The sequence below is a fragment of the Phoca vitulina genome, unplaced genomic scaffold (assembly GCF_004348235.1).
Source record: "Phoca vitulina isolate PV1807 unplaced genomic scaffold, GSC_HSeal_1.0 scaffold59, whole genome shotgun sequence".
Taxonomy (NCBI): Eukaryota; Metazoa; Chordata; class Mammalia; order Carnivora; family Phocidae; genus Phoca; species Phoca vitulina.
Genome location: NW_022589762.1, coordinates 1,350,737 through 1,371,974, shown reverse-complemented (window position 1 = coordinate 1,371,974; position 21,238 = coordinate 1,350,737). Strand labels below are relative to the sequence as shown.

Sequence of the window (21,238 nt, the reverse complement as noted above, 5' to 3'; positions counted from 1 at the left end):
GTATCTGCAGCACAAAGCCAATGTCTATGGGATCTTCTATTTGTGCCCAGGCAAAATCAAAGCGGAATCATTAGGAGTAAGGAGGTGTGTGGGGACGAGAGAGGGTGTGGTTCCTGGCCATGTGAGGGCAGGAGCTAGGAAACCATGGAGTGGAGAGAGGGCACTGCAAAGGACGGAGACACTCCAGCAAACTTTAGCAACTTTACACTTCTGTCCAGGCCACAAAACCAGTTGTGTTCGTGCACGGCTTTATGACTGCAAAGGGCCTGCCCATCGCCTCTCAGACCTCTCTGGGCAGTGGTGATGCCCTTGGCAGGGCGATACCCACACCGAGGGGATGTCATCTTAGGATGGTCACAGTCCCTCCCACGCACACACCTTGGCTCTGGTTCCTGGGCTGGGGATGCCTGCAAACTCTGCTCTCCCAAGCTTCCTTCAGAGAATTCAGGGTCTGACAGCTCCGTCTCCCCTTCCTCTCTTCTAGGCTTTTTAGTGCAATTTTAGAACAAGCAACCAAAGCCGACGGGGCAAATGCTCTGGGAGGGAAAGGAGCTGGATTTGACGTGAAGGCACTGAGGGCATTCCGCGTGCTGCGCCCCTTGCGCCTGGTGTCTGGAGTCCCAAGTAAGTAAAGCCATTCTTCTGGTTCACAGTGGTATCTTGTCACCCACCCCCTGCTGTCCTGTGCTGAGTTGCCAGGAGCACTTTGCCAGGAAAATTGATTCCATATAAACGGAGGTGTTTTTTCTTAAATGAATTCCTTTGCTTTAAAGAACCTAACTCTGATGTGAGTCCATGAGAACACACTGTAGCCCCAGCTCCTGTAAACCCCTGGAAAGAATCCATAGCAGCCAAACAGCCAAATGAAGACAGGCTACCCGGAGAAAGAAATCCCTTGGCCATCTGAGCCCCGCCCCACTCCCTCCCCCTACCCCCAGGCCCTGGGCTGGGGATTTAAATACATTTGCAGCAGAGGAGCCTGGTGAGCAGAGAAGGCTAATCCCTGAGGCTCAGGCTCAAGGTATTTTAGCCAATGAGATTATCTCTACTTTCTGTATTTTTCCAAAGAAAAATCAGAAAAGCATCAGTGGATGTTCAAAAAGTTCTATTTGCCATTTCTCTCAACCCTCTCCTTCTTTCATGTCAAATGGGACATTTCCGGCTTCAGAAGCCCTATTTATGGACAGGCTGCCTGCCTTTGAGAGAATTGGTTTTGCCCAAGGGTGGAGGGTGTTCAGCTCTCTGAATCAGGCCAGAGGGCATTGGAGAGATATTGTCTATCCAGATATCAGTCCGGTGGACAGCCCCTCTTCTACCTCTTCCTCCAGAAGCCTGCCCCACTATGGATGAACCCCAGGCACTGAAAACAGCAGCTTCGGGCACCCAGCGTCACCCCCAACAAAGCACAGCCCCAGTTGCTCTTGGGGATTAAGTCAACTTTCAGAGAGCTCCTCATTCCACTCCTCCTTGATCGATTGGTGCGATCTGAGCATAATTCTGGACTTGCGTGCTGAGATTTTTCCCTCTCAAGTCAGCTCCATCAGATCTGGCCCATAACTCAAGGTAGAGAAGATCCCTATGACTGGGCTGAAACCATACAAGCTTGGAGATGGGAGCAGGGGACAGGAAAACAAAGAGGTCCTCTGAACACCGAGCCCTTACCATAGAAACGTGAAGAACCTTGTATTAACCTGTTCTATTCTTTCCGTACGTGCACAGAATAGTGAAAATATTTTCCCAAAGAAACCTAACTAACCAGCAGCAGAGCAGGACTAGGAAGTCAGGTCTCCTGACTTCCAAACCAACTTTCTCTCCTATACAACTTCTTGTAAAGGATTAGCTAGTATAAAACTCTTGATTGTCTTAGACTTTTACAAATATATCCCATCTCTTCAATTACATTATAAGCCCCTGGAAGCCCAGAACTGTGCCTTATATTGTCTCTGTTCCTGCACCATGCCTACAATGGTCTCTGTACAAGTTAGGGGAATTTACTAGATAAATGAAGGCAAGAGTTGGAATGTTTTCTTTGCAGTGGAGCCCCTTGGGCAAAGTCTGTGGTCTGTCTTAAACTCAAAAGTGAACATGGAGCTAAGCCACACAAACACATTTGGAACAGATTCTTTCTACTTGCCCCTTAACCATTTTAGGGCATCTAGGACTGGAAACAGTATACAGTCGACCCTTAAACAATGTGGGGATTAGGTGTGCTGGCCCCCACCTTGCGCAGTTGAAAATTAACGTATAACTTTTGACTCCTCCAAAACTTCACTACTAATAACCTACTGTTGACCAGAAGTCTTACCAATAACATAAACAGTTAACACATATTTTATAGGTGTTATACTATATTCTTATAATGAAGTAAGCTAGAGAAAAGAAAATGTTATTAAGAAAATCATATAGGGGGGTGCCTGGGTGGCTCATTCAGTGAAGCGTCTGTCTTCAGCTCAGGTCATGATCCCAGGGTCCTGGGATCGAGCCCTGCATTGGGCTCCTTGTTCAGTGGGGAGTCTGCTCCTCCCTCTCCCTCTGCCCCTCCCCATCTCATGCTCTCTCTCTCTCTCTCAAATAAATAAATAAAATCTTTAAAAAAAAAAAAGAAAGAAAGAAAGAAAGAAAATCATACAGGGGCACCTGGGTGGCTCAGTCAGTTAAGCATCTGCCTTTAGCTCAGGTCATGATCCCAGGGTCCTGGGATGGAACCCCGAGTCAGGCTCCCTGCTCAGTGGGGAACCTATTCCTCCCTCTCCATCTGCCCCTCCCCACCCTGCTCGTGTGCACTCTCGTGCATGCTCTCTCTCGAATAAATAAATAAATTCTTTAAAAAAAGAAAGAAAATCATATGGTGGGAAAAAATACATTTACAGTACTGTTCTGTATTTATCCAAAAACAGTCTGCCTGTAAGTGGACCTACACAGTTCAACTCATATTGTTCAAGGTTCAACTGAATATGATCGCCAAGATCCAATTTCCCTTTTGTGAAGCCTAAATTCTTTGGGTTTTCTTGGTCAGTCAGCCATAACTCAGTAGACTAAAATCAAGGAATGAGAAGGAAGGGGACTTTGAACATGACTTTAAGGAGCTTAATATGATGTGTCAGTGATAGGAACTATGAACTATTCCAAACTTCCAACCAAACTACAGTGGACATAATGAATCTTACCCTCTAATGTACATGATTATTAGGAGCCCACACTTTCAGAGCATTGTTCTGGGTATGAGGACATACCATAAAAAACAAATACAGTCCTTTTACTTGAGGAATCTGACAATCTAATAAGAGTGTATCAGTCAGCTTTTGCTATAGGAACAAAGGATCCCAAATTCTCAGTGACTTAAAATCAGAAACATTTATACCTGGTCATGTTACATGATGATGTTGGCCAGCTGCCACTTTTCTGGGCTTAGCTGGACTCTGGGCTTGACCAGCTTCTATATGCTACCTCATTCCAGAGCCCAGGTTGAAGAAGCATCCAGTAGGCCATGTTGTTCTCATGGCAGAGGGCAGATGCTCAAAAAGGGGGCAAAGAGCTAAGCCACACAAGCATATTTTAGGCTTTTGCTCAAAATGGCTTATATCATGGCTACTCACTTTCCAGGGGCCAAAGCAAGTCCAATTGCTATCTTTGTCCCAAGGATAATGGGACACAGAATTATACTGTACCTACAGAGAAGCAAGGGTGAATAATTGTGAACAAATAGCACAGTCTAAAACAAAGAGATTGAGGAGTTTATTAGCAGAAATAGTTACAGTAATTACTCTAGTACAGAAGTTCTTAATTAGAGATGCATATGGTTGAGAGTCACTCGTGTTTCAGTGCATTAAAAAGGAGAATCAGATTAGATACAGTAGCTAGGGTTCCACTGTAAAAACTTCCTAAAGAAGGTGTCCCATCTCCACATGCATTTAATTAATGGTAGAACTGTAGAGTGGGGTCAGGAAGAGGTAACATACCTTGGAATTCTCTCATCAAGAAGATGAGGACATGGTACAGTACCTCAAAGATAAGGCCCTAATAGTACCTGCCATGCAGTCCAAGAAGATAGCTTTGTCGTTAAAGATGATCACACTGAGATGGTTTTGAAATTGTGGGCAGCCTTGCAGGTGGCTTCATGCTTATACATAGGGCTAACAATTGTGTCTTGTGTTCCATGGGTCGCCAACAGAGTAGCTCTTTTTGGAGCTTAAAGGAAGGGCTAATCCAGCCTGTCACCCTTTCTCCTGGAGAGGTATATGTGCGACTTTTAAATAGTAAAGTATGGGGGCGCCTGGGTGGCTCAGTCGTTAAGCGTCTGCCTTCAGCTCAGGTCGTGATCCCAGGGTCCTGGGATCGAGCCCCGCATCGGGCTCCCTGCTCCGCGGGGAGTCTGCTTCTCCTTCTCCCCTTCCCCGAGTCCCTCCCCCTGGTCAAGCTCTCTCTCTTTCTCTCAAATAAATTAAAAAAAAAATCTAAAAAAAAAAAAAAAAAAAAAAATAGTAAAGTATGTAGATCACAGTGAATGTAGTGCCCTGGGCTAGCTTGGTTGATATCATCCAGGAAGATGTCAGCAATATCTCCTACCACTACAAACCTAGACAAATTCCATTTCATAGGCCTTTTAGGTGTCTTCTTTCATATTTCAGCAGAACTCCTCGAAAGAGTTTCCTCTATCTGTTGTCTTCAATTCTTGTCTTCTCGTTCTCTCTTAAATCCACACCAGTCAGGCTCTCTCCCCCATTACTCCAGTAAAACATCTCTTGTCAAGACCACCAGTGATTTCCACATTACGGAATCCAGTGGTTAGTTCCCTGGTGCTGTTGTATTTGATCTAGCTGCAGCATTGGATGTAGCTGATCATCCCTTGTCTTTGAAGCACTGTCATCACTTGGCTACCAGGACACTGTTCTTTCTTAATTCGTTTGCTTTTCCTTATCAGAATCACTTGCTGATTTCCCCTCACATTCTCATCCTCTTAACATTGGAGAGCTGCAGTCTCGATCCTTAGACCTCTTCTATATCTCAGGGATACTCTGTTCCCTAGTATCTGGCATTAAATATCCTGAGCCTTCTGGCATTAAATGTCACTTAAATGTCTTCTAATAACTACAAACTGTATGTTACCAGCCCAGACCTCTCTTCTAAACTCCAGACTTGTATACCTACCTGCCTATTCCATTCCTTTAATTTGATGTCTAAGCATCTCGAACTTACCACATCCATAACAGAACTTCCAATCTTCCCAAAGTCTTTCCTGTCTTGGTCAATGTCAACCTCATCCTTCCAGTTACGCAGGCCAAAAACCTTGGACTTACTGCTTTCTCTCACCCTTTGTAGGCAATCCTCCAGGAAATCCTATCAGCCATACCTTCAAGAAACTCCTGTTTCTTACCACCTCCAACACCTCTCACCTGGATCATTACAGTAGCTTCCTAACTGGATTCTCTGTTTCCATGCTCACCCTTTGCCACAGCTTAGTCTCAACACAGTAGCCAACATGGTCCTTTTGAAATACAAATCCTTGTAAAATACACATCACAGCTGTGCTCAGAGCCCTTCAAGTCTCCCCTCACTCACTGATGAGAGCCAGAGTCCCACAGGGCCCTACACAGTCTCACTTGTCTCTCCTCTGAAATCATCTCCCTCCACCCTTCCCTTCTGTCTGTCCCTCCTTGCCAGCCTCCGTGACCTCCTTGCCATGCTTCCAACATTCCAAACCCAGCAAGACTTCATGCTTGCTGCTTCTTGTGTCCACAACGCCCTTTCCCCACTCTCTGCTGGGCTGGCCTGCTCACCAGACCAGTCTCCACAGAAATGTCATCTCACCAGAGAGGCCCGCTCTCCCCACCCATGTCAGCCATGCTCATATCTCCTGTGCCCCCTCCCTGCTTTATTTTTCCCATTTTACTCACCACCTTCTGTCACACTGTGTATGTACTTGTTTATTTACTTACTTTCCCCTTGTCTCATGAGAATATAACCTCCGTGAGGACAATTTTTGTTCATTTTGTTCACTGCTATATCCTCAGCATCTACAATGCCAGATAAATCTCTGTAGACTAAATGGCTGTCTCTACTCAGCTGCCTCATGGCTGAGGGGCAGCGCTACACACAGCAGTTACTAAGAACTACCCAGCTCACTCAAATTCTAATGCTAAACCAGCTTCCAGTTATAAATGCCTCTTTAGCATTTCCAGAAGGTGTTTATTTCTTCTATCTTATTTGATCTTCGTGACAGTTGTGTGATATTTGGATATACACATATGTTATTTCTTATAACAAATAGGTTAGTTGGATGGTTTGTGGGATATGTAACTCTAAGCCCAAAAAGTTGCTCTTATTTTTTAAACATCCACATGTGTATTAAATGCCATTGAAATCTTTTTTTTTTTTTTAGAGAGGGAAAGAAAGAGAGGAAGGGGGAGGGGCCAAGGGAGAGAGAGAATCTTAAGCAGGTTCCACAGCCGCATGAAGTCCGACATGGGGCTCTATCTCTCAACCCTGAGATCATGACCTGAGCTGAAACCAAGAGTTGGGTATTTTAACCAACTGAGCCACCCAGGTGCCCCATCATTGAAATCTTAAGATCACAGATTATGGAGTGAGAGAGATGATTGTAAGGGTGCAAGCCATATATTAATTTGACAAAACCTACTGGGTGCACCCTTGATAGAAGATTCTGGTAGCTGTTACAGTAGATGCAGAAATGAGTCAGATACTGGGGCGCCTGGGTGGCTCAGTCGGTTAAGCATCTGCCTTAGGCTTAACCTAAGGCAGGTCATGATCCCAGGGTCCTGAGATTGAGCCCCGCATCGGGCTCCCTGCTCTGCGGGAAGCCTGCTTCTCCCTCTCCCTCTGCCTGCCTGTCTGCCTACTTGTGATCTCTCTCTTTCTGTCAAATAAATAAATAAAATATTAAAAAAAAGAAAGAAATGAGTCAGATGCTAAGTGTGTTCTCAAAGAGACTGAAAAGTAGAAGAAAAGATGTTCAAAGAAATGATTGTATAGAACAAAAATTGGAGAGTGCTCTCCCCCTGCCTCAGAAAAAAAGCTTAAGAAAAATGTGATGAGTTCTGTGACAAGAATGCTTTGGAGATGCCACACTTTTGGGAATCGGGATAAAGAATCAGGAAGGTTTCTTGAAGGAGGTGGCATTTGGAATAGATCCTAAAAGATAAATAAGGAGAGGCATTCTAGAAAATTATGAAGAGAAAGGAGAATGACTGTGGCCCTGGGGTTGTACACAATACGTTTTCGGAGGTGATTTCACTCTGGATGTAAAAATTAGTTGACTCTTTCGATGCAATTCTGTGTAATTGAAAGTTTTGTCCATTTTGCTTCATCAATTAAGGATCTCAGTTCCCACTGCTTGTGAGGCATGCATACTGTACCAAAGGATAGGCCATATGGAATAAATGTTACACAGTGAATATGAACAATAACATGGAGGGTTGTGATTAAATATTTGCAATGTATACAACAGGAGTGCATTTGTTTGTGGGGCAATAAGCAAAGGGTCATTTCCTCCTTTCCATGCAATCCCATATGCCCTCCTGGAGAAGAACTTTCAGGAGTGGATTGAATAAAGGGATCAGACAGATGGAGGTGAGAAAGTGTTTTTTAGATTGGTGAGGTCTTTGACAAAAACTCCTAGCAGCCAACTTGATTTGACAATGAAGGGGATTGAGCAGTCACCTCCATGCAAGACCAGAGCCAGCCTTAGAAAATAGCATCCATTCACCGTGAACATTTATTGAGCACTTTCTGTAAGCCAAGCACTAAATGAGGCCGTGGAGACACAGAGATAAATAGAATACTATCCCCATCTGTTAAGATACTTGAATGCCATAGAGACTTTTCATGGGACATGCTTTCCCTGTGATATGAGTGTTTATAAGATTAGCTCTTTCTCAGTTAAAAGTGTCATTTCTGGAATCACACAGAATAGAAAACAGCAATTAAACAAGGGTTTGCTTCCTAATTGAGAAGTGAGAAGGAGCAGTAAGGACCATGTGTGGAGAGGGGTCAGACCCTTTCTTCCTATTTTTTCTTGCTGAGATTAGAACTGTTTCCTGAAAACAAATCAACACCAATCAGCCAACAAATACCTGTTGATTGGATACCAGAAAAAAAGTGCCAGGAGAGACAAGACATAGTGGTTTTGAGCAAGAGCTCTTGAATCAGACTGCCTGGCTTCTGCACTGACTTACTCTGTGACCTTAAATAAGTTATTAAGCCTTTCTGTGCCTTAGCTTCCTCATCAGTAAAATGGAAATAACAGTAGAACCTATTTCATGTGGTGTTAGAAAAACTAAACGAGTTAATGCATGCAAAGCACTTAAACAGTGCCTTGCTTCTAGTAAGTGCTCAGTTAAATGGTAGCGGTTACATTACATTGTATCCCATCAATTGATATTATACAAGGCATGTAAAATGGAAGAACACGACAAAATCACTATCAAGACAAAACAGATATACTTTATTTCTTTAAGATTTTATTTATTGATTTTTGAGAGACAGAGAGAGCACAAGCAGGGAGAGGCAGAGTGGGAGGGAGAAAGAATCTGAAGCAGACTCTGCACTGAGCACGGAGCTCAATCCCACGACCCTGAGATGGTGACCTGAGCCAAAACCAAGAGTCAGACGCTTAACCAACTGAGCCACCCAGGTGCTCCAAAAGAGATATACTTTAAATGGTAAAGAACATTTAAGAGTTAAATAGCAACATGAGACCAAAAACTACCAGAGAGGCATTATGTATGCTAGTGAAGTAGATTCAAGGGGTGAGTTTACCAGGGACTGTGGCAGCCCAGGAAAGCTTTATGAGGAGACAGTATTTGAAACGAGCCTTAAGTTTTTGGTAGAAGATGTAGGGACAGAGATGAAAGGACATTCGGGGTGAAAACCTCGTTCGTTTGGGTCACCAGCCCAGGCCAGCACGTAGGTCTCCGCATGGACCAGTCCTCCACTGAGGAGGACATAGTGAGAACCAGGTGAGGCAGTTCGGCACAGAGCAAACTGCAGTGGGTCCTGGATGCCAGGCCAGTAAGGCAGTTTTCTAAATAGACTGTTCTTTCCTCTCCGCTGCAGATATCCAAAAGACTGCATTGCAGAGTGACAGCAAAATGCCTCGGGAATCTCCTCAAAGAGTATCAGAACAGATGGCAGATCTTAGACTCCAGGGAGGTTCAGTAAGCCTCCCTGCACACAGCTAGCTGGTGGCAAAGCTGGGGTCAGAACCAGACCAAAGCAGCCTACCGTCTCCCACCCTGCCCAGCCTCCTTTCCGGAGGCCAGGTCCAGGGCATCCTGTTCTCTGAGCACTCCGCCAGAGACCTTACACTACAGAACACCTGCCACACTGCCTTTATTGCTATTGAGAGAATGCATTCTTGACTTAAAACTTCCTGCTGCAAAAGTGACAAACTCACCTGAGCGCCCAAGTACTCAGGTGAACCATACTCATCCCGTAATGCAGTTTTTCCCCCAGAATGGCTTCTCCCCTCCTGGGGATTAGTAACTGTGAAATTGGCCACACTGATTAGCAAACACTGCCAGTTAATCAGACCCATTGGGGGCATATTAGAGCTGCTAAAAACAACTCTTCTGAGTGTTTTTACACTTTGATGGTTCAAAAGCAGTTATGCCATCCTGCCTGAAATTAGCTCTTCGGTAAGGTGGGCCACAGTGGATTTGCAGTCACCGTTACTGCTCCCAGGACAGTGTTCCCAGGGGGGTGCAGGGAGGAGGAGAGCTCAGGTACCAGAGATGGTCCCAGCAAAAGCTCCCTCACTGAATTTAAGGACACCTTACTGTTCCAGATTTGATGAGGGAAAGCCTGCCTAGAGCTGATATTTGCAAATCAAGTCACTCAGCTCCTGAAATTTACAGATTTTGAAACCTGCGTCCCAGAGAAGACCCATGAGTCAGAGCAGAGGCTTGAGTGCACGTTGTCCTCTCCCCACCCTCTGCTCTTTCTTCTGCCCGTGTCATCACCTTCCTGGACCTCCCTGTCTTCTGATTCATGTGACAATTCCATAAAGTGCCAGCATGTTGCAGGTGAGGCGGGAGAGCTTAAGCCTGAAGTGGACAGAAGACTCAGATTCCAGCCCTGCCTTCACGCCCACCTAGCTCAGGTACCTTGGGCAGGTCGGTTCGCTCCAGATCTCTGTTCTCCCTGTAACTTGAAGGGCCTGACCTGCCTGGCCTCTGCGTCTCTTTCTCCTTCTACATGCTCTTCCTCTCTGCACCAGCTGACGGCCCTTGCCAGTAGCAGGCCTCTTGCCTCTCCACTCGCAACTTTCTCTTCCCTTTCATTTCCTTGGACTTGGCGCCTCTTCTTCCCCTCACTTTCTAATTTGCTTTCTCTGCCTTTTCATCCCTTTTGTCCTAAAGGGATCTTAAATGTCATGGGACCTAAAACCAAAATGAGGGACCTTAAGCCACTTACGAGGCTACTTGATACAAGGTCAGGGGCAAGTGCCTAAGTCCATCCTTCTCTCTACTTCTCCCTAGGAGGGACCAGAAGCTGCCCATCCCATGCAGAAATCCTGTCTGCAGCATCTTCTAGGTCCCTCGTCTGCTATTTTCTTTTACTAAAACAGGAAACCTTCTTCCGTGCATTCCTCTCATGGTGCCATTCTTGAAGAACGTCTGAGTGGGAAGGAACATTAGATATCTGATCCAACCAAGTTTCCATTTTACAGATGAGAACACTGCAGCAAGACATCTTAAATGGCCTTCTCGGGGTCACACAGCTCCCTGGTGGCAGGCAGACAGGACTCAATTCCTACACCCCCTGTAAAAAGACTGATAGGAGCCATGATGGGACCCTCCAGTTTCCTATAGTGTTTGGAGCTCACAGAGCTCCCTCGCACACATTAGTTCATAGCCACCCCAAGAGGGAAGCCTGAGGGAATGTCAGTGCTCCCTCCCACTTTCCCACTCCACTTGTGTTCGCTAAGGCAGGGCAGACCCTCTGGAGGACAGCCATAAACAGTGCAGCCTCTTAATATTCCAAACAGGTTGGCTGGCCTGCTTTGCTGTGAGGATTCTGAAGTCAGCTCCCTGGTGTTGGCATTCCTTGCCTACCAGAAACAGAACAGAGTTTAGAATAGGGTCCCGCCCCGGTCCCCCAAAACCTGTCATGTTCAAGGCAGCTGGGAGTTGATGCCCATCCCTCTCCCATGTCACCCAGCATGATTCTACTATTGCACCCCCTCCTCTGATTTGGGAGCTCTTGACCCCTCCCTTCCAGATGCCCCAGAATAGGAGGTCAGGGGCACAGTTACAACCCCAGCTCTGCTACCAACATCTCTGTTCCCTGCTTCACATTGCCTCGGTTTCTTTATCTACAAAGTGAGATTAGTGATGAGTATTCCATGGACAGGGATGAGGTTTTACCTCTCAAGCCCCAGGAGCATCTAGCAACAGACTCCTTTAAATCCACCTCTTGAAGAGAGAGGTTATGGATTGTGATGAGCCATGGCATCAGGTAGTAAGGAAAGGAAGATGACCCAAATGCAGCAAAACAAGTTAATTTAAACAGTGAGCATATTTCAAAAGTTCCAGGCCCTGTTGTCATGGAGTTTTACTGAGAGGTTATTGAATATCAATAACAGTATCTGACTAAACCAGGAAAATCTCTATTATTTGGTGTTCTATATACAGCAGCTTAAAAAATAATAATGACAAAGAATGTATCCAATCACGCAATAACTTCTCATATTTACTAAAGGAAAGCACAGATATTCCCCCATGATGAAAATGTCCCTTTTTGATTTAAGAACAAAATGTAGGTGGTGATAAATGTTAGGGTTACCACCAACTAAAAGCAATATTCAGCATCAGTGCAAGGCTTTCAGACTGCAAGAGCTTTATTGGCTGATTAATTGGCCCAGTGGTCCAGGAAGGCAGGGACATTATCCCTAATTTATAGATAGGCAAATATAGTCCCAAGTGCTTCTCCCAGAGTAATGAACAGAGATGGATTCAGACTATTTTCCAAGTCAGGAATACTCCCTGTAGGACTCAGGTCACTGTGGTTTGGAGGAGGGCACATTTTCTCATCAGGATGCTCCATGTGGCTTTCAAGATTGAGGACAATTGATAGGGTGCTGGTTTATTTACGTTTTGATGGTTGGTGAGAACCTCTTTGGTTACAGGGACTAATGAGAAATGGTATCATTGCCACCTAGAGACTTGTGAAAAAGTGGGAGGCACTCTGGGTCTGCAGGTAAAGAAACCAGGATCTAAGTCTGGCCAGCGAAGTGACCTTATTGTTTAACCTCTGACCTTCAGTTTCCTCATCTGGGAAATGAAAGTTTAAACTGTATTAACCCTAAAATTCTTCTGAGCCATATCATCACATGCTTCAATGGCAGAGAACAGCAGTACCCTGAGAATTTCTTTTTTTTACTCACTAATTCTAGATGTAGTCATTGACAGGGCATGACCTTTGGCAAATCCCCTTACTCTTTAGCTCCCAACACATTAGCAATCAGGCCAGAGGTGGGAGAACATGTCATATAGTAAGTCAACAATATGTACTTATTTATTTATAAGATTTTATTTATTTATTTGACAGACGGAGAGAGAGCACAAGCAGGCAGAGCAGCAGGCAGAGGGATGAGGGAGAAGCAGACTCCCCGCTGAGCAGGGAGCCTGACGTGGGGCTTGATCCCAGGATCCTGGGATCATGACCTGAACTGAAGGCAGACGCTTAACTGACTGAGCCACCCAGGGTGTCCCAGTCAATAATATTTATTAAGCATTGATCATGTGCCCAGGACTGTGGCAGGGGGCAGCTCACAGAAGGAGAAAGAGCTTCTTAAACTCAGGAAGCTCCATGATTGAGTCTCTTTTGTGCCTGGCCCTTTCCTGGAGATCCCCAAACATGAAGTAATAGCCAGCAGCAAGGTGACTGTAACCTAATTTAAAATAATGATAATAATAAAGGCCACTTAGGCTTACAAGTGACCCATGCTTTATAAGTGCTGGAAGGAAAAATGAGGGGTTAGAAAATGAAGATACAGTGGGGTCAGTGTCCCATGAAATGATCAATACACAGAGCATGAGCCCCAGGTACCTGTTATTCTTGGTTTGTTCCCTCCTGCTGATCCATGACAATTAGTAGGTGAGGACGTAGACAGTGGAGTCCAACTACCTGGGTTCAGATTCCCAGAGCCACCACTTACTAGCTATATGCCTCAGTTTCCTGATCTATAAAATGGGGGTTAAAATTGCATTTACTCCACAGAGTTGTCATGAGAATTAAATAAATAAATGCTCATAAAGTGTTTAAAATTGTGCTCAGCACATAAGAAGCATTCAGCAAATATTAGCTATTAGTATTCCTGTGGGTCCAACTCTCTACCTACCTCAGGCTCCAAGTTGGACTGGTTAGAAAAGGGGAAATACTACAATTGATTTTTAAAAATTAACTTTAATGAAGTATAATTTATATTCAATAAAATTCATACATTTGAATTGTGTATCATCACAAATGTAATAACTTAACAATAGTATAATTTCATTTACCCAAACCCCCATCCTGTGTGATTGTTATATGTCTTTTTTACTTATATATATATATTTAACCCCCATCCTACAGTGTTAATATATTTTTTTGCTTTAAACAGTCAGTTTTCCTTTTAAGTAAATTATGAAAAAACATAAGCATAGTCTTTTATACTTACTCACTCATTTGTCATTTCTAGTGCTCTCCATTCCTTTCTGTAGATCCAAGTTTCCTTCTGGTATCATTTTCCCCCACCCTAGGATTTATATGACACAGATCTGCTGCTGCAGAATTCTCTCTGCTTGTGTCTTTATTCCATCCTGTTTTTGAGGAATATTTTAGCTGGATATACAATTCCTGTTTGACACCTTTTGTTTCTCAGAACTATAAAGATGCCATTCCATTTTCTCCGGCCTCCATTTTCTCTGATGAAAAGTCATTGATATTCTTATCATGGTTCCCCTGTACATGTTTCTTTTTTTTCTTGACTGCTTTCTAGATTTTCTATCTTTGGCTTTTAGCAGTTAACTACAATGTCCCTTGTGGTTTTCATTATATTTTTCCTACTTGGAGTTCTCTGAGCTTTTCAGATTCATTCATAAGTTGAAGGCTTTCATCAAATTTGGGGAATTTGAGGCCATTATTTCTTCAAATATCTATGTATTTTTTTGCTCCAATCTCACGCTTCCCTTTCTGAGACTACAATTATACTATGTTAAGTGATTTTATATTATCTCATTGGTCCCTGAGGCTTTGTTCAGTTTTCTTCAGGTTGGTTTTTTTTTTCTTTTTCTTTTTTTTTGGTCTGTTTCATAGATCAAATAAATTCTGTTGATTATTCTTCCAGTTCACTCACTTTTTCCTCTGCTAACTTCATCTTCATTAAATGTATTCAATAAATTTTTCATTTCAGTTACTCTTTATAGGATCTCCATTTGATTTCTTTTTATGTTTTCAATTTATCTGTGAAATTCCCTATCCTCTCTTTAAGACCGTATACTTCTTTAATTCTTTTAATATATTTTTCTTTAATTCTTTAAACATTTTTAAGCTGTTTTAAAATCCTTGTCTGCTAAGTCTGACATCTGAGCAATCTCATTTTAAGTTCCCTGTTGAAAGATTTTTCTTGATTATTTATCACATTTACCTATTTCTTTATATAGCTAGTGATTTTCTTCTGAATACTGGAATTGTGAATAATATGTTATAGAGAACTGGATTCTATCATCTTACTAAGAGCGTTGATTGTTCAGCAGGCAGTTCAGTTACTGACTGATCACCATGAACTTTTGTAGGCTTGGCTTTTCACTTGTTGGTGCAAACTGATTAAAAGCCAAAGCCCTTCAACCTCTAAACTCCATTTTCCTTTCAAATCTTGTCAAAGCTTCCTTACAGGCTTTGTCAAGAGTTGGTCTTACTGGGGCCCCTGGGTGGTCCAGTCAGTTAAGCATCTGCATTCAGCTCAGGTCATGATCCTGGAGTCCTGAGATCAAGCCCCATGTTGGGCTCTCTGCTCATTGGGGAGCCTGCTTCCCCCTCTCCCCCCTTCTTGTGCTCTCTCTCACTATCTTTCCCTCTCTCTCTCTCTCAAGTAAATAAATAAAATCTTTTTCTTAAAAAAAGAGTTAGTCTTACTGTAGGGTAGGTTACTTATTCCAGGTGTACCTTTCTGGTGTCTCAGATTCCCAGGGTATTTTTGTTTGTTTGTTTGTTTGTTTTAATTTTATTATGTTAGTCACCATACAATACATCATTAGTTTTTGATGTGGTGATCCACGATCCACTGTTTTTGTATAACACCCAGTGCTCCATGTAGTACATGCCCTCCTTAATACCCATCACCAGGCTAACCAATCCCCCCTCCCCCCTCTCCTCTAAAACCCTGTTTGTTTCTCAGAGTCCATAATCTCTCATGGTTCATCTCTCCCTCCAATTCCACCTCCCTCATTTTTCCCTTCCTTCTTCTAGTGTCCTCCATGCTATTCCTTATGTTCCACAAATAAGTGAAACCATATGATAATTGACTTTCTCTGCTTGACTTATTTCACTTAGCATAATCTCCTCCAGTCCCATCCATGTTGATGTAAAAGTTGGGTATTCATCCTTTCTGATGGCTGAGTACTATTCCATTGTATATATGGACCACATCTTCTTTATCCATTCATCTGTTGAAGGGCATCTCGGCTCTTTCCACAGTTTGGCTATTGCAGACATTGCTGCTATGAACATTGGGGTGCATATGGCCCTTCTTTTCACTACATCTGTGTCTTTGGGGTAAATACCCAGGAGTGCAATTGCTAGGTCATAGGGTAGCTCTATTTTTAAATTTTTGAGGAACCTCCACACTGTTTTCCAAAGTGGCTGTACCAACTTGCATTCCCACCAACAGTGTAAGAGGGTTCCCCTTTCTCCACAACCTCTCCAACATTTGTTGTTTCTTTCCCTGTCCATTTTTGCCATTCTAACTGGTGTAAGGTGGTATCTCAATGTGGTTTTGATTTGAATTTCCCTGATGGCTAATGATGATGAACATTTTTTCATGTGTCTGTTAGCCATTTGTATGTCTTCTTCAGAGAAGTGTCTTTTCATATCTTCTGCCCACTTCTTGACTTGATTATTTGTTTTTCGGGGGTTGAGTTTGAGAAGTTCTTTATAGATCTTGGATACCAGCCCTTTATCTGTAGTGTCATTTGCAAATATCTTCTCCCATTCTGTGGGTTGCCTCTTTGTTTTGTTGACTGTTTCCTTTGCTGTGCAGAAGCTTTTTATCTTGATGAAGCCCCAAAAGTTCATTTTTGCTTTTGTTTCACTAGCTTTTGGAGATATATCTTGAAAGAAGTTGCTGTGGCCGATGTCAAAGAGGTTACTGCCTATGTTCTCCTCTAGGATTTGGATGGATTCCTGTCTCACATTGAGGTCCTTCATCCACTTTGAGTTTATCTTTGTGAATGGTGTTAGAGAATGGTCGAGTTTCATTCTTCTGCATGTGGCTGTCCAATTTTCCCAGCACCATTTATTGAAGAGACTGTCTTTTTTCCGTTGCATGTTTTTTCCTGCTTTGTCAAAGATTATTTGACCATAGAGTTGAAGGTCATATCTGGGCTCTCTATTCTGTTCCATTGGTCTATATGTCTGTTTTTGTGCCAGTACCATGCTGTCTTGGTGATCACAGCTTTGTAATATAGCTTGAAATCAGGCAATGTGATGCCCCCAGCTTTGTTTTTCTTTTTCAACATTTCCTTGGTGATTCGGGGTCTTTTCTGATTCCATACAAATTTTAGGATTGTTTGTTCCAGCACTTTGAAAAATGTCATTGGAATTTTGATCAGGATGGCATTGAAGGTATAGATGGCTCTGGGTAGCATAGACATTTTAACAATGTTTATTCTTCCAATCCATGAGCATGGGATATTTTTCCATCTTTTTGTGTCTTCTTCAATTTCTTTCATGAGTGTTTTGTAGTTCCTAGAGTATCGATCCTTTACCTCTTTGGTTAGGTTTATTCCGAGGTATCTTATGGTTTCTGGTGCTATTGTAAATGGAATCCTTTCTCTAATTTCTCTTTCTACAGTTGCATTGTTAGTGTATAAGAAAGCAACTGACTTCTGTGGATTGATTTTGTATCCTGCCACATTACTGAATTGCTGGATGAGTTCTAGTAATTTGGGGGTGGAGTCTTTTGGGTTTTCCACATAAAGTATCATGTCATCTGCGAAAAGAGAGAGTTTGACTTCTTCTTTGCCAATTTGAATACCTTTTATTTCTTTTTGTTGTCTGATTGCTGTTGCTAGGACTTCTAGTACTATGTTGAACAAGAGTGGTGAGAGTGGGCATCCTTGACGTGTTCCTGATCTTAAGGGAAAGGCTCTCAGCTTTTCCCCATTGAGGATGATATTCACTGTGGGTTTTTCATAGATGGATTTTATGAACTTGAGGAACGTTCCCTCTATCCCTATACTCTGAAGAGTTTTAATCAGGAAAGGATGTTGTATTTTGTCAAATGCTTTTCCTGCATCAATTGAGAGGACCATATGGTTCTTCTCCCTCCTCTTATTAATGTGTTCTATCACATTGATTGATTTGCGAATGTTGAACCACCCTTGCATCCTGGGGATAAATCCCACTTGGTCATGGTGGATGATCCTTTTAATGTATTGTTGGATCCTATTAGGTAGGATTTTGTTGAGGATTTTGGAATCCATATTCATCAGGGATATCGGTCTGAAATTCTCCTTTTTGATGGGGTCTTTGCCTGGTTTGGGGATTAAGGTAATGCTGGCCTCATAGAATGAGTTTGGAAGTTTTCCTTCTGTTTCTATTTTTTGAAACAGCTTCAGTAGAATAGGTATTATTTCTTCTTTGAATGTTTGGTAGAATTCCCCAGGGAACCCATCAGGCCCTGGACTCTTGTTTTTTGGGAGGTTTTTGATCACTGCTTCAATCTCGTTACTGGTTATTGGCCTATTCAGGTTGTCAATTTCTTCCTGTTTCAGTCTTGGCAGCTTATAGGTTTCCAGGAAGGCCTCCATTTCACCCAGATTGCTCAGTTTATTAGCATATAGTTGTTGTTAATAATTTCTAATAATTGTTTCTATTTCCTTGGTGTTAGTCGTGATCTCTCCCCTTTCATTCATAATTTTATTAATTTGGGTCCTTTCTCTTTTCTTTTGGATAAGTCTGGCCAGTGGTTTATCGATCTTATTAATTCTTTCAAAGAACCAACTTTTAGTTTTGTTGATCTGATCTACTGTGTTTCTGGTTTCTAATTCATTGATCTCTGCTTTAATTTTAATTATTTCTCTTCTAATGCGTGGCTTAGGCATTATTTGTTGCTTTTTCTCTAGTTCTTTAAGGTGTAGAGTTAGTTGGTGAATTCGGGATTTTTCTATTTTTTTGAGTGAGGCTTGGATGGCTCTGCATTTCCCCCTTAGGACCACCTTTGCAGTATCCCATAGGTTTTGGACTGATATGTTTTCGTTCTCATTGATTTCCATGAATTGTTTAAGTTCTTCTTTGATTTCTTGGTTGACCCAAACATTCTTGAGCAGAGTGGTCTTTAGCTTCCAAGTGTTTGAATTTCTGCCAAGTTTTTTCTTGTGATTGAGTTCCAGTTTTAAAGCGTTATGGTCTGAGAATATGCAGGGAATAATCTCAATCTTTTGGTATTGGTTGAGACCTGATTTGTGACCCAGTATGTGGTCTATTCTGGAGAAAGTTCCATGTGCGCTCGAGAAGAATGAATATTCTGTTGTTTTAAGGTGGAAAGTTCTGTATATTTCTATGAGGTCCATCTGGTCCAGTGTATCATTCAAAGCTCTTGTTTCCTTGTTGATTTTCTGCTTAGATGATCTGTCCATTGCTGAGAGTGGAGTATTGAGGTCTCCTACAATTAACGTATTGTTATCAGTATGACTATTTTGGTTAACAGTTGGCTTATGTAGATGGCTGCTCCCATGTTGGGGGCATAGATATTTACAATTGTTAGATCTTCTTGCTGGATAGACCCTTTAAGAATGATAGAGTGTCCTTCTGTGTCTCTTATTACAGACTTTAGTTTACAATCTAATTTGTCTGATATAAGAATTGCTACCCCAGCTTTCTTTTGAGGTCCGCTGGCATGGAAGATGGATCTCCATCCCTTCACTTTCAGTCTGGATGTATCTTTAGGTTCAAAATGAGTCTCTTGTAGACAGCATATGGATGGGTCCTGTCTTTTTATCCAGTCTGCAACCCTGTGCCATTTTATGGGAGCGTTTAGGCCATTCACATTGAGAGTGATTATTGAAAGATATGAATTAATTGTCATCGTGTTGCCTGTGAAGACATTGTTTTATAGATTGTCCCTGTAAATTTCTGTTGTCTATCACCCTTGGGGTTTCTCTTTTTATAGAACCCCCTTAATATTTCTTGCAGGGCCGGCTTAGTGGTCACATATACTTTCAGTTTCTGCCAGTCGTGGAAGCTCTGCATCTCTCCATCCATTCTAAATGAAAGCCTTGCCGAATAAAGTATTCTTGGCTGCATGTTCTTCTCATTTAGTACCCTGAATATGTCTTGCCAGGCCTTTCTGGCTTGCCAGGTCTCTGTGGATAGGTCTGACGTTATTCTGATGTTCCTCCCTCTGTACATAAGGACTCTCTTCCCCCAACTGCCCTTAAGATGGTTTCCTTGGTTCTGAGATTTGCAAGTTTTACTATTACATGCCGGGGTGTTGGCCTGTTTTCCCTGATCTTGGGAGGGGTCCTCTCTGCCTCTAGGACACGAATGTTTGTTTCATTCCCCAGATTAGGGAAGTTCTCAGCTACAATTTGCTCAAATACATCTTCTAGTCCTCTCTCTCTCTCCACTCCCTCCGGGATTCCAATTATTCTGACATTGGAACACTTCATGGTGTCACTTATTTCTCTGATTCTATTTTCATGGATTCTGAGTTGTTTTTCCCTGGCCTCCTCTTTTCCCTTTTTATCTATTATATTGTCTTCCAGGTCACTTATTCGTTCTTCTGCCTCAGTTACCCTAGCTGTTAGATTATCTAGATTGGATTGGATCTCATTGATAGCATGTTTAAGTTCTGCCAATTCAGCTTTCATTTCTGCCCTTAGAGACTCTATGTTGCTATTAATTGATTTCTCCATTCTAGCCATTGTCTTCACAATTGCTAGCCTGAATTCCATCTCCAACATCTTGGTTATATCTGCATCCATTTGTAAATCTGCAGCATAAGTCATAATCTCTGAGTCTTTTCTGTTTTGGGGGCTCCTCCTCCTAGTCATTCTGTTGATGGGTGTTTGAGGGAATGTATAGAGTCGAAATTATTGACCAGAACCCAAGCAAGATGCACCTGTTTTCTTGGGACCTTAGGGTTGCTGGCCTCTTGTTTTCCCAGCCTGTCTTCTGCGGGAGGGGCCTACCGTGCTGTTACTCAGGCAACCCTGTTTGGGCGGAGTTGCCCTGCCCCCTGTGGTGGGGGATGGGCTCAGCGGGAATCAGTTTTTGGGGCTTTTGTTCTCTGGCGGCTTTCCCTGGCGGCTTTCCGCATCTCTTCCGCGAGTCAGAGCAGAAGAGGCCATTTGCAACCCTCTGCCTCAGAGCAGAGAGACCACAGTCTGTTCTTCAGTGAGCTCTCCAGGCCACACCGTCTCCGTTTCTGTCCGTGCTGCTATAAACTGCAGCGTCCTGGGTTTTGCGCCCCATCACAGCGCTCCCAGTCCTGCCTCCAGGTCGGAGCACGGTCTCTGCCCTTTGTGCTTCTAAAACCGCCAGCTGCTCCCAGTTCGCAGGCCTGACTCCACCGCTCCAGGTTTCCATCCCAGGGGCTGCAGTTCGCAGGCGCAACCCGCCGCTCCAGGTTTCTGTCCCAGCACTGCCCTAAAGTCCTTTCCCCGCCACTACCGGTCTGCGAGTCTGTGCCCCGTCCGCAGCACGCGAGGCTGTCACTTGCTGGCGGTGAAGGATCCCCACGGCCAGGCACCCTCCCGCTGCCATTTATCCTCCAATATCTGCCCAAGGAATCATGGCTCCCTGCTTTGTACCTCAAAACCAACCGCCTGTGATATTCTGTTTGTAGAGATCCAGATCTTATATCTCAGGCTGGTTTCGTGGGTGCTCAGAGTGGTCTGGTAGATATCCAGCTCAATTCTGGGGACCAGTTGAAATAGGGTCCCCTCCTCTGCCATCTTTCCTTCCCCCTCAGATTCCCAGGGTACTGAGATATTAAGTAGATCTCTCCACTGTGACA

General features: G+C 43.3%; 1 protein-coding gene across 10 annotated transcripts in view; it reads left to right on the top strand.

The window, feature by feature from the left end:
* The window catches only part of CACNA1C (calcium voltage-gated channel subunit alpha1 C), a 665,215-nt gene that overhangs the window by 400,127 nt on the left and 243,850 nt on the right, over window positions 1-21,238 (top strand). For all 10 annotated transcript variants that reach the window (XM_032390971.1, XM_032390977.1, XM_032390968.1 and 7 more), the window contains exon 5: window positions 485-624. In XM_032390971.1, the coding sequence (XP_032246862.1) occupies window positions 485-624 (140 nt within the window). The remainder of the gene's footprint in view (window positions 1-484; window positions 625-21,238) is intronic.